Source organism: Microtus oregoni, unplaced genomic scaffold (assembly GCF_018167655.1).
Source record: "Microtus oregoni isolate MIOR12 unplaced genomic scaffold, Mior012 000036F_ref0000092, whole genome shotgun sequence".
Lineage (NCBI taxonomy): Eukaryota > Metazoa > Chordata > Mammalia > Rodentia > Cricetidae > Microtus > Microtus oregoni.
In genome coordinates, this window is record NW_024543095.1 from 15,374,556 (window position 1) to 15,395,185 (window position 20,630).

The 20,630-nt window shown below is 47.8% G+C and overlaps 1 protein-coding gene across 1 annotated transcript; it reads right to left on the bottom strand.

The window, feature by feature from the left end:
• Positions 1-418: 418 nt before the first annotated feature.
• Abcg5 (ATP binding cassette subfamily G member 5) lies at positions 419-20,610 on the bottom strand. Its single transcript, XM_041631256.1, has 13 exons — positions 20,351-20,610; positions 19,641-19,762; positions 14,816-14,952; positions 14,638-14,736; positions 12,285-12,417; positions 10,754-10,893; positions 9,510-9,639; positions 8,548-8,761; positions 8,241-8,446; positions 7,270-7,408; positions 5,786-5,971; positions 2,203-2,315; positions 419-921 (listed from the first exon to the last, which is right to left on the bottom strand). Exons 1-13 carry the CDS (start codon positions 20,491-20,493, stop codon positions 728-730), a joined length of 1,956 nt encoding a protein of 651 aa, XP_041487190.1. The 5' UTR covers positions 20,494-20,610; the 3' UTR covers positions 419-727.
• Positions 20,611-20,630: the final 20 nt, after the last annotated feature.

Consider the following 20,630-nt stretch of genomic DNA (forward strand, 5'->3'; position numbering starts at 1 on the left):
TGGTGTGTGACTTGTGTCATTTGACTATTTTCATACAGACGTTGCTTAGCAGCTGTTCTGCAGACTTACACAGCTCGTCTCTCTGTCACACTCTGCCCAGTAACATTTCATTTTAAAAGGTAAATTATACTAAAAGTGAAGAAATAACAAGCATATCCGTCAGAAGTCTGTCTGATACGCAGTATTCAATGTTCAGCGTCTTCCTGAGGTTTCTTCGCTATGTGTCAGGGGTGTTCACCAACATCTGTCCAGCAGCTGCCTGATGTGATCAGGTGACTGCCCCATCAGGTGAACAGGCATGTATCTGTGGCTTTTAAATGGCAGCAGAAGCTACTTATCCCCTTCTCTAGGAGGCTTTCTCAGGCAAACCCAGAACTTCCTGGATTGCTACCAGTCAGTATTCACACACACTTTTGTTTTATCAAATTCTTTATCAAATGTAAACACGATTTTTAAAACGGGCTTATTTTCTGGGTACAGAAATAAACACATAGTCAAACTAATCTCCCATAGGTTTATGAATTATCATTATTTACATCCGTGGGCCAGTTCAGTCGCACCTTCCAAGTCTCCATCTCCCCACAAGCTGGAATAGTGGGGGACGGTGAGCAGTTTCCGTCGCACTTGGGGGTCTGATAGATGCAAGGGTCACAAACGGAATCGTGCTGGTTAGCAGATGGCGCCCCTCTGTGGTCCGTGGCAGGCGCCCTTTCCTGGCTGCCATCAACTATCTGCTGATGAGGAAGTCCCGCACTTTAAAGACCACTATCCCTAGGATGACAAGCAGTGGGATGAATGCGTACAAGATGAGAAAGTTTGCCGTGAATCTGGACGTAGCGCCCGGGCAGGTCTTGTCGATGAAATGGATTCCTTGGGTGATGGAGCACATTGTGTTAATTATCATGGAGCTATTGGAGCCACCTGCCAAGGAGAGACAGACAGTCAGCTCTGATGCATTTCATCACAAATCTCTCCCTGATGTTCAGAAAGTGCTCAGCGCTCGAAGTAGCCTTCTTAGTGAAAGACACACGATATTTCAGCGAACCCAGAGTTCACAGTGAGATGAAGCAAGAGTGAGTCTGGGGCCCAGGCTTGTTTTGAAGATGGAAAAGTATTTGATTGTCTCTTGAGAATAGCTACATCCCCCTGTTCCTGCTTGTTACCTACCAGCAAACACAGTAGAAGTTATTGGTATTGACATCTGAAAATATTTAACCGCTAAACTCTACCATACACTGGGATTTCCAGTGGCCATGGGCACTTGTGTTCCCACTGCCCTGTCTTGGAATTGGAGGTTGACGTTTGTCATTTAAAAAAATGGATTTACCCATATGTATTCTATACATAGTTTGGGGAGCAAGAGGCCACATTTAGCTAGCTTTGGTATGTTCAGTGATATAGGAACTGAGCCTATCTAGAATATACTAGCAATCACATAGACCTGTATCGAGTGCCCTTAAACTATTCACTGTTGACAGGAGACTAACTTGACTGGTGAATACTTTTCTTTAAAAATCAGAGAAAATAGCTTGGGGCTAGAGGGACAGCTCAGAGGAAGAGCACTTGCTGCTTTTGCAGAGGACCTGGGTTCAGTTCCCAGCACCCACATAGCAGCTTACAACTGTCTGTAACTCCAGTCCCAGGGGATCTGACACCCTCTTCTGGCCTCCACCAGCAACCAAGTACTCATACAACATGAATACATACATACAGGTAGGCAAAACATTCACAGACAAAATAAATAAATCTCTTTAAAAATTGTTTTAAATGAGAGAAAAATTGTGGGCTTTATTTCAAATCAAGGTTTGAAAATTGTATTATGAAAATAAAACATTTCTAAGAGTTTGGGGAGATAGCCTATTCAAGAAAGTGACTGCCACAAAAACAAGGCCGAGTTTGATCACCCACATAAAACATGGGCATAGTGACACACACTGCACTGGGGAGGCATGCATTCCTGAGGCTTGCTGGCCAGCCGGCCCAGCCTAATCAGAGAGCCCAGGTCCCAGTGACAGAACCAAATAGGCAGCTAGGAAGGAACAAAATCCAAGAAAATCCAAAGTTGTCTTCTGGCTCTCTCTCTCTCTCTCTCTCTCTCTCTCTCTCTCTCCCTCTCTCTCATAGTATTTCCATTTCCCTAGGAGATTGCTTACTTAGAACAGCATGTAAAAATAATACTGTAAAATAGAATAGAATACTTACCGCACGTGAAGTTCAACCCATAGAATTCATTGACAATAAGAATCTCACAGCAGTATTTTTGGAATGTAAAATAACTCAGGACTTTAAAAGGCATTGACACTTCTTCTATGTTTCTTAGGAAAAAGAAAAAAAGAGAAAGAAAATTCAGTAGATTCTAGGAAATATATATATATATATATATATGCAGTCTTTATGTTTTCTAATCTAAACATAATCTTCCACCTCTGTTGTAAAATTGATGCTTACTATGAAGTCTTCAAACAACACTGAAAACTGTGAGTATATCCCACTATCAGAAATGACTGAAGACATTTTGGTGACAGGATAGAAAATGTGTGTGCTTGTGAGACTCGCACAGTGTAGAACCAGGCTCTTCACACTCTGATGATCTTTAGTCTCCCGAATAGAGCTCAGTTCTTGTTGTATGTCAGTAAGCATGGTGCTTCGTCATTTAACACCCCCTGGCAGCCGTTTCAGTGGATTGGATTCATTAGAGACTCTCATGACCCTTGGCTGGCTCTCTCTGTCTGTCTCAACATTACTTATATAAACATGCAGGCAGTCATACACCTAGTAATACTACATTAGGTGAAGACTGTGACATCTGACTAAGGGTGGCGGGAGGACCAGACTAGTGTCCAAGAAAGGAGGTTGGAGCCTGCAAACAGAAACTCTTCCTTGGGTCTTGGTTTTAGGGTTTTTGTGTTGTCGGTGGTTTGGATTTTTGTGGGGGAGGGGTGCTTTTGTTTTCGTTTGGTGTTTGTTGTTTTTCCCTTTTGTGCCTTCCTTTATCCCTCTGGGAAAACATGCTCCTCTCCAGTCTGTCTCAGGAGAAACATCCTGCCAAGTCTGATTGCCTCTTGGATCACTATATAGTTTCTATCAGTAAAAATACACCGTGGGGCTGCTGAGATGGCTCAATAGAGCACTTTTTGCTCTTGTGGAGGACCTGGGTTCAATTTCACACCTAGCTCACATCTGTAACTCCAGTTCAGAGGATCCAACACCCTCTTCTGACCTCCACAGGCACTAGGCGAATGGGTGGTACGCAGACATAGTTACCAGCAAAACATCCATACACATAAATTAAATATATATTAAATAATTTCTCTTTATAAGATTCTAATCCTAGGTGCTTTGGGGATTTTTTTTAAAGTATCCTATCCCTGAAGAACTCATAACGTAGTTAGGGACATAGACTATGCATCCTCAATACCACAAAAATGCACAGAAGTGAACTGTTGGTGCCAGGAGTGCATAGGCTACAATACCACATGTTCATTACACCCTTACCATTCTAATTTACTGTCTCACCTATTCCCAGGTGCTCCCCAAGCCCCATGACTCCAGTTACTGGCAGTTTTCCTAGATGGCAGACTGTGGGCTGGAAAGCTTGGTTAGGGACATGGGAAAAGCTTACAGAGGAAAGAGGTCACTTTGGGGCAGAAATGGCCTAAGGACAGGCCACCGGTCCCACTGCTGGGACCCAATAGTTCTCCAAGCTAGAGCAGAGGATGGGAACTGGGAGCCGAGGGAGGTGAGCTTGGAGCCACACCAGAAGCAGGGTATCAGGGTCTCAAAATGAGTTGACTGAGTAACCATGGAAAAGACCAACTAGAAATATCATTTTCAGGAAATGAATGTAACACCAACGAAGTAGAATGGACCAGAATAAGGAGAGACTGGCAAACCCGGGAGAGGAGGCTGTGGGAAAAGTCAAGTATGAGATGGCCAAGACCTGCACAGGGTGGCGGCCACTGGAGGAGGGCTGCCCTGCTGTGCGCTGCTGCTCTGAGGTCAGAAGCGCATGCCCTTATGTCCCCTTGTGCACTAGGCCAACCACAAGACATATGTTCCACCTGCACATAGGCTTGATGCCAGAAAGGAAAACAACACGGCCAGTGCCTGGGCCCTGTGTGGCAACCCACGGAAAGTGATCCATTTACCGCTCAACCCAACAAATGATGTGTTACACACTTGCTGGGCTCTGTGTCATGGGCTGGCCCCTGAGGAAGACTGTGCTGATGAGTGAGACAGGCTACTGCTCCCAAGACTGTGGTCTTAAATTCGGAGAAAGGATACAATGCAAGGTGGTCCGTGTGTGTGTCCGTGTGTGCGTGTGTGTATGTGTGTGCATGCGCACGTGCATGTGTGCAGCTGGGGTGGGGCGCGCGTGCTTCAGAGAGAGCATCTTCGGCCCTGGGGCCAGAAGGCAGGTTCTGTACAGGTGACAAGGAAACAAAGCAGAAGGCACAAGACTCTGTCACAGAAGTATAGGCTTGCTTTCAAGAGGGAGGAGCCATGGGTTGTTTACCGACAGATGCCTGTCTGCTCAGCCTTGCTACGTGGAGGGAGGTTTTGCCAAGAACATGAGAGTGTTTGCCAATGACGGCCATGGTATCCCTTTAAAGAGCAATCATCCCCTTTCCCCAAAAACCAATAGTGCCAGGCTGACCAGCACACTAAGGTCTGAACATATGAAAGAGGAGACGTCGCTCACCCTTAGGTCGACCTTGTTGGCCTAATCCTGAAACTCTGGGCTGACTCGCACCGTTTTCAGAGATGTCACCAACCCACTTCAGCCGCAGAGACAAATAGAGTGTAATAGAAAGGCTGTCCATGGATGGAACAGCTCGCTTTGCCCAGTGGTAGCTCTCCCTTACACGCTCTAGTGTGGACAGCTCATGGCATGCTCTCAGGCTGGTCCTCCCATTGACCCCATGACCTGAAGACGTAGCTCTTTATCTCAAGATTTTATAAATGAGGTTACAAAATGATATATAAAGGAAAATTTATAAAATCAAATGTGGTGAGGCATTAAATATCACCCAAGGATGGTGTTAACATGTGCCATGTCCACTAGACCTCATTCTTTCTGGACTAGCACTTTGTCTATGGTGCTTTCCTCATCTAACTTTAACCCCAGAGGACCGTGCTTTCCTCTTCTCTGGCTAGTGGGAGAGTAGACTAGCAGGGCAAGCCCCATCCCCTTTATCAGAGAAGGGGGTTCTAGAGAGATGGCTTAGCGGTTAGGGACACTGGCTGCTCTTGGAGAGGACCTGAATTTAGTTCCTAACCACCCACTAAATGGTGGCTCTCAACCCTGTAACTCCAGTTTCAGAGGATCCTATGCCCTCTTCTGGCCTCAATAGCTCCAGCACATACATGGTGCACATACATACATGCAGGCACTCACACACACACACCTCAAATAAGAATAAGCGTTTTAAAATGAGAATTGAGAACTGGAAGAAAGCCTCATGCTTACCAGTTAGATAGGAGCTAATGTGCACGCTGGCTATAAATTGGGCTGTGAGTTTTCTTAGAGAATCTAGATTGGTTTCCTTCTCTTATTAGCTTGCTACATGTGCGTCACATCAATAATAAGCTTATCTTGTTGGGTCCTGATGTCCAATAAAAGACATCGTATTAATAAACAGTGAGCAGGTCAAGGTCTAAAACAATAAAGCTGACAAGTCGTAGAAGCAGCCGAGCTACAAGGTTTGCTCCATGGAAGCCATTATTGGGTGATCCTCGACCACAAACCATGCCAGACTGAATCTTTTCAGTCAGTTCTCCTTACCTGATCAGTCCAGATCCAATAAGCAGCCCAGAGATGCTCAGCAGAGCCACTATGCTGTTGACAATATTGGGGTTCTGAACCATCCCAAGCAGCACAAGAGTTAGAAATTCTCCAATTAAGTGGGGGGCCAGGAGAGCAAGAGAGAAGTACCCGAATCTGGCAACCTCAGGATACAAGCCCAGTGTCCTAGAAAAACATGGGCCTTTAGTTTTCTCTCCACGCACATCAGTTAAGAAAAAGACCATACTTGCCTCCTGTGAATAAATCCTTGCTGGCTAGTGGGAGGTGGAATTAGCAAGGCAAGCCCATTCCCCTTTGTCAGTCCCCTTTTGGAACAAAGCCGACATTTGAGCCCCCTTATTACCGCGGTTGTTTCCACTGACTTCAACTCAGTGTGAATTGCCTGTTAGAACGTCTTTAGCTCTCGTGGCAAAACATTAAATTGCTTAGACAACAGTCATACGGGCTGGCAGATGTGGGGCTGTCGAACTCTCTGGGTCTCTCCATTAATAACTGTGTTCTACCTGCCATTCCTACCCTAATGCTGAGGGCTCACCTACTGTGCTGCCCCGAGCCCATTCCGGCTCGGTAGGAGTATTGCCGGGGTAGGATTATTGCCGATGTGAAATCGCTCGCTGCCTTGTCCTCCTCGTTCATTTCCTTCCCACTCAATCTCACTAGTGTCTTCTATTCTCCGAGCCTTGATTTGACCTTCGTGTCCTTGGAACAAGCTAATTTGTATCTGTGCATTTTTCTTGTAAATGTCTTTCAGCAAATTGTTCTCCCCAGCAATAGTGTGACTTAAACTCTCATTAGACTTGTGGGTCCATCAGTCCATTTTTAGAGCAAGAAAAAGAACCCCCCATTTTTTGTCTGCCCTCCCAGTCAGTCTTGAAGGCTCCCTTTCCTCTTGCCCAAATCACCCTGTTTTTGTTTTGTTATGTGTTTCTTTTTGTTTTTTGAGACAATTTCTCTGTCAATTTTGAGACAATTTCTTGGCTGTCCTGGAACTCACTTTATACCAGGCTGGCCTCGAACTCACAGAGATCCTCCTGCCTCTGCCTCCTGAGTGCTGGGATTAACCACCGTGCTGTGCTACCACCGCCCAGTTCACCATGTTTTTTAATTATGTGAATTTTTTTCTCAAGTCACAGCCTTGTGGTTCTTACAAACATTCTGTCACCTTTGATGATTTTATCATATGAGGACAAGGATCACCCTTCCACTCCAATTTCCCCCTGCACTGTCTTTTATCTTTCTTGATAAGCCATCCACAGAAATGTCTCCTAGTCAGTGGCCCTCTGTCTCCTAACCTCAGTCACCTGCTGTGCCTTACCCTCAGTGAGCACTCCTCTCTAGCCCAGACCCTCAGACCATGGGACTTGTTCCCTGGCATACGTCTCGCTGGCCTGCTCTTGGGTCCCACCAGCCCTCCATGGGGAGCCTGGCCCAGGTGAACTCAGTGCCCCCGAACCCCACCTTACCAGTAGCACACACTGCTGAAAAGCAGGGTGGCAACAATGCTGAAGGGGAGCGCGTGCAGTACGTAGGCCAGCAGCATCTGCCACTTCTGGTACAGGCCATCCTGACTCTCCCGGTCACTGACAGCTCTCAGCATGGGAACTAGCATGGAAGGCATGTTCCAAAAACAGTCAGTCACCAAACCACCAAGGGAGGAAAAGCCACCCACGCTAACTTGAGGTCTACCAGGGCTGGGTCAGGAAGGCAGCCGGGCAGGCTCCATAATCATTGGATAATAAACCCTCCCACCTCAAAAATCTCCCATTACCTAGGGGCCAGTGGGCCAGTGTGGTAGCAAGGACCCCACACTTTACTTTCTTCTCTGGAAAGTAATAAAGCAGAGAGGGGCACGAGTGGGTGACTTGAGGCCCTGTGTCCTCCCGGGCAGGAGATTGGTTCCCAGAGGACAGAAAAGCCTGGGAAAGACAGAGACTTCTCACTGCCTCAAGGGCCCATCTAGGACCAGCTTTCCAAACGCTGTTCTCCCCTCCACCCTGTGGCTGGTATTCCATTTCGGAAATCCCTCCAAGCCTATTTTCCTGAAGCAAACTGCAGCACCAGGCAGTCCAGTGCTTCAGGGTCCCCATTGGGTTGAAACACTAGGTGCTGGCTCTTCCAAAGCAGAATCATGCTTGTTGGCTTGGATCACACGAACTGAACATCCTAGGCTGTGAACTTCTGAAAAGCTCTTTCCAAATTCTACACCATCAATGCTGCATCACTTTGATATTTTCTGGGTGCTTCGACCCTCAGGGCTGCCCACTTGATGAGCTACTTGCATTAAGGTGATCCTACTGTTCATTCCCTTCCCTGGGGAACCCAGGGATGGGGCAAGTTTCAGCTTAGAGAAATACCTTTATAATGGTGAGCTTTTGGAAGGTAACGGCTGGAGCAGATGAATTTTGGGGGAAAGAGATGTACCTCCCACACTTACACAGATTCACAGCGTTGAGCATGCCAGTATACGGGGTGGAGCCTACAAGCTGGTACAGCAGCCCCACACGGTCCTGGATAGCACCCTTTAGTACGTTGTTCTGGACCCCGAGAACGTAGAAAATGAGGAACAGGCCCATGATCAGATTCTGAACAAGACGCATGATCACCCCCTGCTTGTTTCTCATTAGGTTTCTCGTTACTCGCCTGGAAACCAAACGAGTCAGTTTTAATTCCTTTTATTTCATTATTGGTAAATGTCTATAAAGACCTAAAATGGGCCTTGGCTGTATTTCCCAGGCTCTTACCTCAAGAGGACACCCAGCTTACAGAACATTCCGGGAGGATCTTTCGTTTTGAAAGGAATCATGGGTAAGGTTTTCAGGTGTTTTGTTCTTTCAATATTCTCCAGGATTTTGTGACAGATTGCCGATTCTTTGAAGGCAGATTCGAGCATCTGGACTCGCTTGTAGGTTTCTATTTCTCTCTCTCTGCTCTGGGTATCCACTGACGTCAAGTCCACTAAAAGTTTTCCCCAAAAGATAGGACCCATGTGTTTCTAAATACACACACACACACACACACACACACACACACACCACTCATACATGCACACACACAAACCAAACACACACTCATGTGCATGTACACACACACCACACACACATATGCGCCTGCACACACACACACATGCACGCATGCTCTCACTGAATGGATCACAATATCTGATTCATCAATTGTTCTGTTCCTATCCCAGCAGAGAAGCTCCTCTCTTAATGACCGCCTGCTGCATTAGAATGTCTACAGCTACCCAGAGAGGCAATGAGAATCCCGTAACAACTGCCTGGGACAATTCAGAAACTCAACTTTGTCAGAGTCTGAGAGAGAAGCCCCATTTTATTCTCTGGTAAACCACTGGGGGTAAGTGAATTGACTTGCCAACTTAACTCCTTGAAAAATAAAGACGTCAAAACAAAAAAAAAAGCCAAAACAAAAATAAAAACCTGGAAGGGTCAGTATCACGGAAATCAAAGCTAAGGAAGATTTAGGGCTGGAGAAATGGTTCAACAGGTAAAGGCGCTTGCCACCAAGTCTAATGACCTGACTTTGATCCCTAGGCCCCACGTGGTGGAAGGAGAGACCTGACTTCTTCAGACCTGTCCCCTGACCTCCACATGTAGACCAACCTCAGCACACACAGAAATACATAAATAATTATAACCTAAAATGACCTTTTAACAGCCATGCTGGTGGACATTAAAGCACTTACTGTAGAAGTCAAAGGGGTTGGAGTGCTCAGGACAAGGGTAGCCACAGCCATTGAAGAAATCAAGCATTTCCTCCGGCGTGCCACAGAACACCAACTCTCCGTAAGTCAGGATGGCAATTTTGTCGAAGTGCTGATTGGACAGCAGATGGGGTTAGTGTGTGCTGGGGTAATCATGTCCTTAAGGGAAATACACTTCCAAGCAGCCAGTTAGTCCTCTGTTACCCTGCCCTGCATCTGTATTTGTGTGTGTGTGTGTGTGTGTGCGTGCGTGCGTGTGTGTGTGTGTGTGTGTGTGTGTGTATGCGTGTCTACTGGAGACAAGGGAAGGCATCCCTCTGGTCCTTAGTCTGGGTTACCTCTGTGCATGGTGAGTATCGCTCTATGGTGCTGGGCCTAGCATCACATTTGGGCAGAGAAAAACCACTGAGAGTTACCTTGAGCAACCAGAGGTGTTATGTGTGTTGGCTGTGTTTGAAATATTAGATCCTCGTCTATAGGAAACCAACAAATTGTGGATAGCTAAAAGGATACTGGGGATCAAATGGAGTTTCTTTTGCATATAAAATCTATGATTTTTGTGACAAAATAGAGCTTTGGTAGCTAAATGGGCCGTGATACCAGCCGCATTGCCAGGCAGCTCTCTCTCTCTCTCTCTCTCTCTCTCTCTCTCTCTCTCTCTCTCTCTCTCTCTCTGTGTGTGTGTGTGTGTGTGTGTGTGTGTGTCCTCAGTTCTTCTTACTTTTGAGACAGCGTCTCTCACTGAACCTGGCAGTCTTGGACTCAGCTAGGTTGGCTAGCCAGCAAGCCCCAGAGATCCTCTTGTCTCTGCCTCCCCAGCACTGTGATTACAGGCATGTGCTTCTCTGCCCAGCTTTTATGGGCTTGGGAAATCCAAACTCATAAAGAAGCACATTACCAACTGAGCCATCTTCCTCAAGCTGCCACTGACAGCGTTTTACCAACAGTGTGATATTGGCTCCATTTTGAGTAATTTCTAAGTCATATTCTTCTCTTCTGTTAAGTGTATATGTGGATCCCTGGCCCCAGGATTGCCTTGTGGACTAAATGATTGTGGACCAAATGAGCTAGTATATAGAAGAGGCTCAGAGTGCACTAGGTAAACTGGGCCCCTTGCTTTTCCAATCACTGGTCCATGCTTGTTACCCTGCCCTGTCATTTCTGGTTTAAGACACCATACCTACTCCTCTTGAGTTGAGCGGTACGAGAAACGGGCATCCCCTTACTTGGAAGAGCTCAGAGCGAGGCTGGTGGATGGTGACGATCACAATGCGATCCTTTCGAGCCAGCTCAGCTAGGAGGAGGACAATCTGATTCGCAGTCATGCAGTCCAGTCCTGTGGTTGGCTCATCAAACATCATGACCTCTGCGGGAAAAGAAGGGTCAGACGTCTAAACCACCACCCAGCATGCTCTGTGCTCAAAACTCAGTGTTCTGAGCAGCCTTCCATGGAGCTGTTGCAGCAAACTGTGATGAGAAGTAGCCGCATGGAAACGGGCTTTCAGCCTGAGCCCAGGAGATAGAACCTGACCTGCAAGGGCCTCTGGAGCACACCTGGAGACAGGACAGCGACCAGATCAGGCCCCTTTGTACTCTGGACTACTCGGGCTCCATGCAGGGGACACTGGCAGAAAACAGGGCTAGCAGGTAGCCTTTGGGGAGGCTAAGTAGACTAGTTGGCAATTATCTAGTCCAGTCTTATTTTCTATCAGGACACGTTCCAGGACTAATGGGGTCTGCACTCAGCAGAAGAATAAATGAAACAGCGTCTGAAGTGGGGGGGGGGTGGATGGGCAGGCGTTGGTCGGGTTCTTTAGAAGTTTAACTGTAGCTTACGTCTACCCAGAGAGTGACAAGGGCCCCTTAGCATCTTGTGACCAAGCATTGATTAGAAGAGGCAGGCTTGTCCTACCATGGGGTGAAGAAAGAGTTCAGGTGCAAAATGCCCTCACCCGGGTGCATATATGTGGTGAGGTTTGTCAAGTTGGGAGAAGGGAGACAGGGGACTGGCTGCCTCATTTCATAGTGCCTTCTCCATGGCGTATATGCTGTGCCAACTCATAAACACTTCCCCATGGCATAAACACTCCTAGTAATACCAGAACTCACTGGCCTTCCCTACAGGGCACAATGGAGCTGCGCTCATAAGTTAGACAAGGTGGGCCTCATAGTCATGGAAGGTTCTGGAGCACACCCGGAGACAGGATAACACAAATGGGATACTTTTAGGAGATGGTCAAGGCAAATGGTCCTTGTCATAGTAACCCAGTATAACCCCATGGAAAGTAAAGGCACGGTATAGGCTGAAGATGCATTTGATCCACCTAACCTACTGAGCACAGTAGCTTGGTCAACACAGCACACTGTAGGACCAGTTCTGTGCCCCACAAGGCCAATCAGGAGTGTGGCTCACTGTTGCTACGAGAGAAGGTGCTACCATTTCTCATTAGTCTGAGAAAAGTTTAAAATTCAAAGTACTGTCGAGTGTGTATCACGTTCACCTCACTGTGGGGGTGAACTGTGATAAGCTGAGGACTGTCCCCCCAACTGAGAGACTCTCATCAGGAAACAAACTACATAGCAGTTCCCAAAACTGGGGTCTCTGGTTTGGGAAACGTCAGAGATTTCAATCCTGCTCAAACCTTTTCTCACTGGGGACTGTGAAGAAAGCCCTCAAACATACAGAAGATAAGGAGGCGCCTCAGGCACATGGAGGGTACCCTGCGAGCACCTGGGAGCAGGTCAGTGTCCACTTACTAGGGTCCTGAAGGAGCTGGGCTGCAATGGAGACTCGGCGCCGCTCGCCACTGGAAATGCCCCCAAAATTATAATTGCCGATTATTTGGTCTGCCACATGGCTCAGACTCAGTTCTTCCATGACCGCCTCCACCTGTAAGAGACAGAACTCCAGGCCTGCCACCTGTAACTGTGGCTGATACTTCAGTTACGGGCAGGCGACGGCCCAGGGGGGGATAATGCTTCTCTTAGAGTGTGAGGGCCACTTTCAGACTCATCAAACCCTGGGAAGAAAAGCCCATACCAGTAAAATCCACCTCGGTTTAGTGGATAATACATAGGCCAGCTTTAAATAAGTGTTTTTAAGTTCCTGGAAACACAAAATATTTATTCTGGCATCAAAAAAATCCCAAAGATATAATTATGATATAGATTATGTTAAGAGTTTGGGTTTTGAAATTTTATTATCATAAATATTTTCTGTGCTTTAAAAAAAATCCAATTTGGTTTGAAGTGGCCCCCGTTTCTCTTTTGTAACCCTAGTAAGCCCTAGAGATTCAAGTGACCAATCGTGGTGCTGTTTTACATCAAAGGAATATAATCCAGCTTCCAAAAGTAATTAAAAGCCACTCCAATCTCTGCTCAGATCTGCTTGAGGACCTTCAAAGGAAGCCTAGCATGTCCGCAGCTTCACTTCCGCCCTTCCGAGTCCCTCAGCAGCCCTCTTCATTCTGCTTACACCTACACCTACAGCTCCTCGTATCTCTGCTTTCCACACCAACAACATATGCAAACAATCCTCACTGGCTGGCTTTTCTCCCTTGTCCCTTCCTCGGCTTATTGCAGCCCCCAGAGACCTTTGGAAAAACCTCTACTTCCACTGCTCCCCTTCCTTGATTCCCCCAGTCTGCAGACAGCCCCCGGGAAGCATAGGGGAGGCTGAAGAGAGTTTGCTCCCAGTCACCTTTAGCGAGATTGTGCCCCTTTCACAATGAAAGAAAGAAAGAGAAAGAAAGAAAGAAAAGAAAAGAAACCAGCACATTGCTTTGGAAAAATAACCACAATGCAGCTACAGGAGAAGAGATGACTCTGGAGGGAGAACCAAGGGGGAAAAGGTAGTCACTAGCAGAAACGGAGCCCTGGCCTATAGAGGATGCAAAGGGGAAGCCAGGCAAAAAGTCTCCTCTCGGAATCAGGTTGAAGGGTCCTAGAACCAAGCTTTTCTTGACAGGTGGGGGCTATGAATCCAACCTCAGTCCTCTGGAAGAACAGCCAGTGCTATTAATCACGGAGCCATCTCTCCAGCTCCCGTAATGGAGATGGAAGAGGAGGGGATGGGGGGTGGATGGGGGTGGGAAATGAAGAAGAGGGCCTGGGAGGAGAGGATGAGGGAGAGGCTGTGGCTGGCATGTAAAATAAATAGATGAATAAAACAATACCAAAGCAAGCATAGAGAGTGCGAGCTGCGGGCTGCGTGTGTGTGTGTGTGTGTGTGTGTGTGTGTGTGTCACTGGTTAGGACCACCAAGCCATATGAGCATGTTTTTGCACACCTATCTCCCAGGAGAATACAGATGTCTTTTTTCAGACTCCAGAGTGTTTCATACAGTCTGATGGGGTTAGAAGGCATAGGTGTATCAGCAACAGGTTGAAGAAGATAAAGCCCCCACCCCGGCCGGTATCGGACACAAGTGAGATACTGTATTTGAGCAAGCCTGCTGAATGCCAGCCAGAGGTGAGACCAGAGAATAATTTAGAGAAGCGGGACCCATGTAATAGCCTTAGGGGAAAAGACAGATGAGGGGCACTCCGTGAGGGGTGGGTTCCTCTAGAGGTAGAGACCACCTCCCAGAGTTGTCAGGATTCTCAGGTGAAAGCAGCCTGCTGTCTCCAAGGGTCTGGTGACAAGCCTACTTCCTAGGAAGCTGTGCCTTTTGGGGTGACAGCCCTACCTGACCTTATTCCCTGGGGAGTTCCCAGGTCTTCACAGTCCAGACAGAACCAAGCAAACTGAGAACATTTAACAAACGCACTGGAGTGAGGACTCCCTTGTTTCTTTCTTCATGGAGGAAACTTAGTCTATTTTCATAAGGTTCCTTCAAGATGAGATGGCTCAGTGGTTAAGGACACTTGCCACCACGCCTGACCACCTGAATTCGATTCCCTGAAGCCACATGATGGAAGGACAGGACCCAGGGGCTTCTTAAACAAACCAGGCTTAGGTCGGACTGGTCACATTTCAGGTGTTCATTCAGATCGTGTAACTGCCACTTAGGGCGGAGGTGAGCAGAATAAAAAAATATGAAAATGGGCGGGCCAGGAGGTGGCAGGAGAGGGCTTCTGAGGTACCAGGCCTTGGCCCTTGGGAACTGTACCTTTTTGTTGTAGAAGTCCGAAGAGCTACGGCGGAGGGCCAGCATGGCTGTGTAGCGCAGCGTCTCGCGCACGGTGAGACTGCTCAGGAAGACGTCACTCTGCAGGAAAGGGGATATCAGAGTCGTCGGAGCCCCGGACGTGAGGGCGAGGGGTGGGGCGGGCCGGGGTCGCACCCACCTGCAGGACGTAAGAGAAGCAGTCTTGGAACTGGTCCCTGCGCAACCCGCGGCCATTCACAAACACCTCCCCTTCCAGGGTCCCTGTGCGCCTCAGCCTCCCGGAGATGGCGTCCAGCAGGGTAGTTTTCCCCGAGCCTGAGGGCGACAAAAGAAAGCCCTGGAGGAGCCTCCGTATGAGAATGGGGATACTTCTCCAGACCCTTTATGCCTCTCAATGGAACTCTGGCTGCGCCTCTCCATGGCGCCCTGAGTAAAGCCCCTGAGTGAAGAGGGGGCAAGCCTAGTAACAGAGGCCAAACACCACGTGCAAGTGTTTTCTGGATTTGACAACAAGAAAGTGGCTCTCTTGTCCTTTACTGGAACCCGCGTCTGAAGGTGCTTTGTATTTGTTCTTTATACAAGATGGCTCAGTCAGTAAAAGGATTTGCAGCCAAGCCCAAAGACCTGAGTTCAGTCCGAGAGGTACATGGTGGAAGTAGAGACCAAATTACCAAAACTTGTCCTCTGGCTTCCACACGCATGCCATGGCAAGCATTTGCCTGTACATGTACACACATCCATCAATAAATGTGGAGAAAACTTTTTGGAGTAAGAAAATACAGGTTCAAAATAACATTAACAAGACCGAGAGTAGTGGTGGTGGCGCATGCCTTTAATCCCAGCACTCAGGAGGCAGAGGCAGGGGTTTCTCTGTGAGACTGAGGCCAGCCTGGGCTACAGAGTGTGAACTCCAGGACAGAGAAACCCTGTGTCGAAAAACAAAAATAAAAAAGAGGAGGAGGAGGAGAAAGAAAGAAAGGAAAGAAAGAGAGAGAGAGAGAGAGAGAGAGAGAGAAGAAAAGAAAGAGAAATACAGGTTCAGAATAGGAAAGTCGGGGTACTTAAATTAGCCCCTGGTGCCTAGCTTTCTTTTTGTGGTCCCTTAGGACCTGATTCTTACATTGCCAGAACCTTCTGACTTTTGGTCTGAGACGCCAAAATGTAGCCCCTCAAAACTAATGAATGTGACTCCGCTTTTCAACAAGCTCCCTCGAGTGTGGAGCGGCTGAGGGGCACTGAAGGCCTTTGGGGAAAACAAATTGACCTCAGCCTGCGCCAAGAGCCTCGGCCATAGCTAGCCAGTTGCTACCAAGAACATCTCTGCAGAGTTCTAGCCTGGTACCTGAGGTGACAGAGGGGCTCACACAGATACAAGATCTTCTATTCAGGAGCTTTGTGGAAGCCGCTTTTATCATGAGGGGTCCAAAGATAAGCTTCTGTGGTGGTCACCATCTGTCCTAACCACGTCTGACCGAAGCAGGACTGCATGCATGCCCAGGCAGAGTGGGGTAGAAAGGAGAACACCACATCCTTTAAGAGGAATGCCACTTTCAGATGTCATCGCTCTAACGTAAGCCCTATAACTATTGATAATGTGCTGTTTACTACACTTCAGTGTGCCCGAGACACACTCCGTTGCCTTTCTGCCCACGCATATTGTGGGGTCTGTTTGCAATTGTCTTTTCGTGGCATTGAAAGAATAGTTCGCACGGAGAAACCTATGGGTTGTCGCCTCCCCACCCGTATTTATGGATGTTAGCTCAACGGCTTCGCTAGTTACAAGGTCTTATTATCACAGTGAGGGTAAACTGTCAGAAACTAAAGGGTAGGAATAAAACCATTTTCTTGTATTAAAAGGAAAAAATGAATCCTGGGCTAGGGAAACAGCTCAGTTGTAGAACACTTGGTCCAACCTCCTGTAACGTACACACACACACACACACACACACACACACACACACAGGAAAAGAGGAGGCGGAGGAAGTGGAGAAGAAAGAGAAGAAGGAGGAGAAGTGATCCCCATGAGTTGTTGGAATTATGTCCTGACTCCCCAAACATGATCCCTGCCTTCCTGTGTTGTTTCTCTAACCAGGGCATTAAAGGCCTTTTATGTGGTTCCTGCAGCAGTGTTTGCTACTGCTGTCTGTCCTTTCTTTCTGTCTGTTCCTGTAGCTGTTCAGAGCCACTAGCAAGGCTGCTGCTTCTCAGCTTCACACGGAGATCCTTGGGGTTCTCCCCCAACTCTCTCTTCCCTCCAGTTCTGATTAACCGTTAAGTACTAACTTACAACGCAGCATAGCAGGATGTCACTCTGGAGACAGAGTCTTAATCTCTCTCACACACAAGTCTCCAGGTGGCTGAAATGGCATTAGGAAGTGTACTGGAAGCAGACCGGGGTCAATGTGCTTAGAGAAGAGGTTGAGGGTCAGGGAAATGGGTCGGTTGGAAAATTGCTCACTATAACTGAGGCATGCTTGTAGTCCAGTCTCGATGCATCAGTAAGCCCCAGGTAAAAGTGAGAGAGAGACCGTTTCTCAGAAAACAATATGGGAAGCCAGGCATAGGAGCACATAACTTTAAGTCCCCCACTCGGGAGTCAGAGGCAGGCAGATCTCTGTGGATTTGAGAGCAGCCTGGTCTACAAAGCAAGTTCCTGGCCAGCCAGGGTGACATAGTGAGACCCCCGTCTGTACATACACAAGATAGAAGACACCCAAAGTTGGTTGCTGGCCTTCACAAACACATGTACCTGCACATACATACACAAAGTAATTTAATTAATTAACTAATTAAAATATAAAAGACCCAGGAGAGATCCCATAACTCTTTGATTATGTGAACAGCACCAGAAAGTAAGTGCGTATGAAGAAGCCAACTGTTGTGAGTGGGATATGAAATGTCATTCTCCTAGGCTCTTCTATCCCCAGCTGGCAGTGCTTTGGGGGAGGTTCTGGAAACTTTAGAAGGTAGAGACAAGCTGGGAGAAATGGGTAACGGGTTGCTCCTTGGGTATGTCTTGTCACGGTTCTTTCCTGCATCCTCCCTCTTCTTCCTCTCCATCATGGTATATATAGGCTGTTCTACCATGATGGACTGAACCCTCAGAAATCATGAACCAAAATAAATCTTTTGTTATTTAAATCATTTCTGCCAGGTGTTTTTGCCCACAAACAGCTAATACGACGGCCCTCACCGCATATCAGACCTGTGGGCCCTGGTGTGTCAGCCTCCTGAGGTGTGAAGAATACACACTGTTGCCCATAAGTCACGCTGCATAGGATATATATTCGGCTTTTTGAGACAGGGTTTCTCTGTGTAGCCCTGGCTGTACTGGTAGACCTGGCTGGCCTTGAACTCACAAAGATCAGCCTGTCTCTGTCTCCCGAGTGCTGGGATTAAAGACGCACACCACTACCACCCAGCCCAGTATATGATATTTTCTTTCAGTATCCCAATGAGACTGAGACGGTCAGTGAATTCATTTTCATTTAATCCTCGTCATATTATCTTATTTCATCTTAATCAATTGCCATACAGCTGTGCTTTATGGATGGGTTCGATTTGAGGCTGGACATCTTAATCCATTTTGTATTACTATAGGAAAATGCCTGAGTTGGGATAGCTGAGGCTGGGCGATGTGTAGAAATGTGTGTGTGTGTGTGTGTGTGTGTGTGTGTGTGTGTGTGTGTGTGCGTGTGTACCCACAGTCTTGGAGACTTAGAGTTCAAAACAGGATAGAATCATCTGCTCAGCCCCAGGGACTGACGTCCGGCTACATACACCACATAGTAAACGGCACCTTTGCCAGACGACACCTGAGAGTGAGCGAATGTGCGATGAGCCAGGAAGACAGAGAGGTCCAGGCAGCGGGCTGTCTTTCATCAGCTCTGTCTGGTGAGAGCTAATGTGGACCCGGCAAGACCTACACCCATCTCTTCAGACACACCAGGTCTGTCCTCATTTCCACAATGGGGGACAATCTTGTGTTGCAGGGCTTTGGGAGACTCACTCAGCTCGGTCCTAACGGTGCCACACCTGACTCTCACCACAGACTTAGCGTTGGCTACTGCTAGGAAAGAGCAAGGCGAGTGGGGCGTGGGATAAATGCCAACAATTTGCAACCAGTTTCTCAAACAAGAGGGTCTTATGGAACTGATGTGTCAAAATCTTTAAATGAATATATGCAGGACGACTCCTTGTTGTGAACACCGAGCCCCTCTTCTGGGCCCGTGTACGTCCTCCCCAGGGGCTGAAAGTCTGAGGACTTCACCTATAGGCTTTGCAGTGAAAGCAGAGGAAATGCCTCCAAAGACAATAACTCACTGACGCAAGAACATAAAAACAAACATGGAAGCCACATCCAAATAGTAAACTTTCCCCTGAGAAGAAGAGAAAGGCATGGGGAATACACACAGGTGGTCCCAGTCTTTAAGAATGCAGCTCAAAACAAAACAAAACATAAAAAAAAAAAACAACTAAAAACTTAGTGCACTGACTGATAAGACTTGATGTTAACACGAATTCTTTTTTAGGATTCTCTCTTCTCAATTGTGTGTCTGATAATCAGCATTGTAAAAAAGGGCAGTGGGATCAAGAATATGAGTTAAATTCCACCTGCTGCACGGCTTGACGAGAACTTTCCAGAAGTGGAAATACTAATTGAAAATAGAGCTGGGACTGGGGCAGGGGCTTGGTGGTAGATGGCTTCCTTAGCATGCCCAAGGCTCTGGATTTGATCTCCAGCACCACCAACAACCAATCTAACAAACAAACAAGCTGTTTACATGGTAGGCAGGACTTTCCCTTCTTCCCAGGGACTTTTCTCAAGGATTCTCTTTGGTACCAGGGCCCATTCACAGACATGTCGTTAGAGTTCATTCCAGTGCCAGATGCATGGTCTGCTCTCTACAGACTTGAGCTCATTCCTTCAACACGGCCCTTAAACCAAGCCACGGCCTCCCTGGAGTCCTCCCTGGAAGTGGATGCGCCCTCCTGCTGCTTACCTGAGCTGCCTAGAATGCACATCATCTGTCCACTCTCGATGTACAAGGAGACATCTTTGAGAATTTGCCTGTTCCACCGCTGCTGGAAGGATTTGACGTTCCACCAGGGCCCAACGCGGTTGCTTTAAAGTAAATTCCACAAGGGCAAGAGCAGTGTAAGGCCCTGGAAAGGCCAGGCCCCTGTTTCCCAGCCCAGAACCCAACTCCAGTCCATCCCAGTAGCCCAGTTGCTCCTGTACAATTTGACAACTTTATTTCAATTCCTATGCCCCGCTATTCAGTCCTTGAAAGTCTTGTGACTATCAGTTGGCCACCACCCAAGGAATGTGCCTCCCAATAGCTGCCCTGAATACTGGGTCTCTCCATCTTGCTGCGGGCTGGTAACCTGCACCATGTTGAGGTCAATCCTGCATTCCTTCAACAGACTTCCTTCCACCTTGTGCCCCCAGTACCCCTAATTTTCAAGCCCTTTCTATCTAAGCAGGACAGGTGGTGGACAAGCCAAGGAAGGGGTGTGAATAACAGAAATTGGTGCAAAGCAAATGGCCAGGGGAGGAGATACTCACTCACTGCCCGCTGGCAGCCTTGCCTACTTCCACCCGGATCTGCCAAACAGGCAGTCCAAAGCCCCCAGGCCCATCCACCCACTTGATGGGAAAAGGTGGCAGAGAGGGTGGGAAGCCCAGCTTTCTGCAGTGGGGTACCCTTACCTGACGCTGAAGGAGACATGGAAGACACCTAAACTGTGCCGAGCCTCCGAGCCAGTAATAGATCCTTCCTCCAGGGAGCTCTGAGAACTTCGGTTGTGAGGTCCTCCGGCACTCTCTGGTCTCAGAAAGGGCATTTCACTCATGGCCAGCGGGAAGCAAATGGAAGTGAATTTTCTAGTGGCCTGTCCCTTTCCAGAGTAGCTTCAACTGAGGAGCCAGTGGGAGTGCCCTGTCTGACCTTTCCTAGCCCTGGAGTCCCTCGTGAGACAGCAGGACACCG

Coding starts and splice junctions, on each gene's coding strand:
- Abcg5 (XM_041631256.1), bottom strand. CDS start 20,493: ATGAGTGAAATGCCCTTTCTGAGACCAGAGAGTGCCGGAGGACCTCAC. Junction 12,418..14,637: donor CGGACTTCTACAACAAAAAG/GTACAGTTCCCA, acceptor TGTCTCTTACAG/GTGGAGGCGGTCATGGAAGA. Junction 8,447..8,547: donor AAGCTGGGTGTCCTCTTGAG/GTAAGAGCCTGG, acceptor TTTGGTTTCCAG/GCGAGTAACGAGAAACCTAA.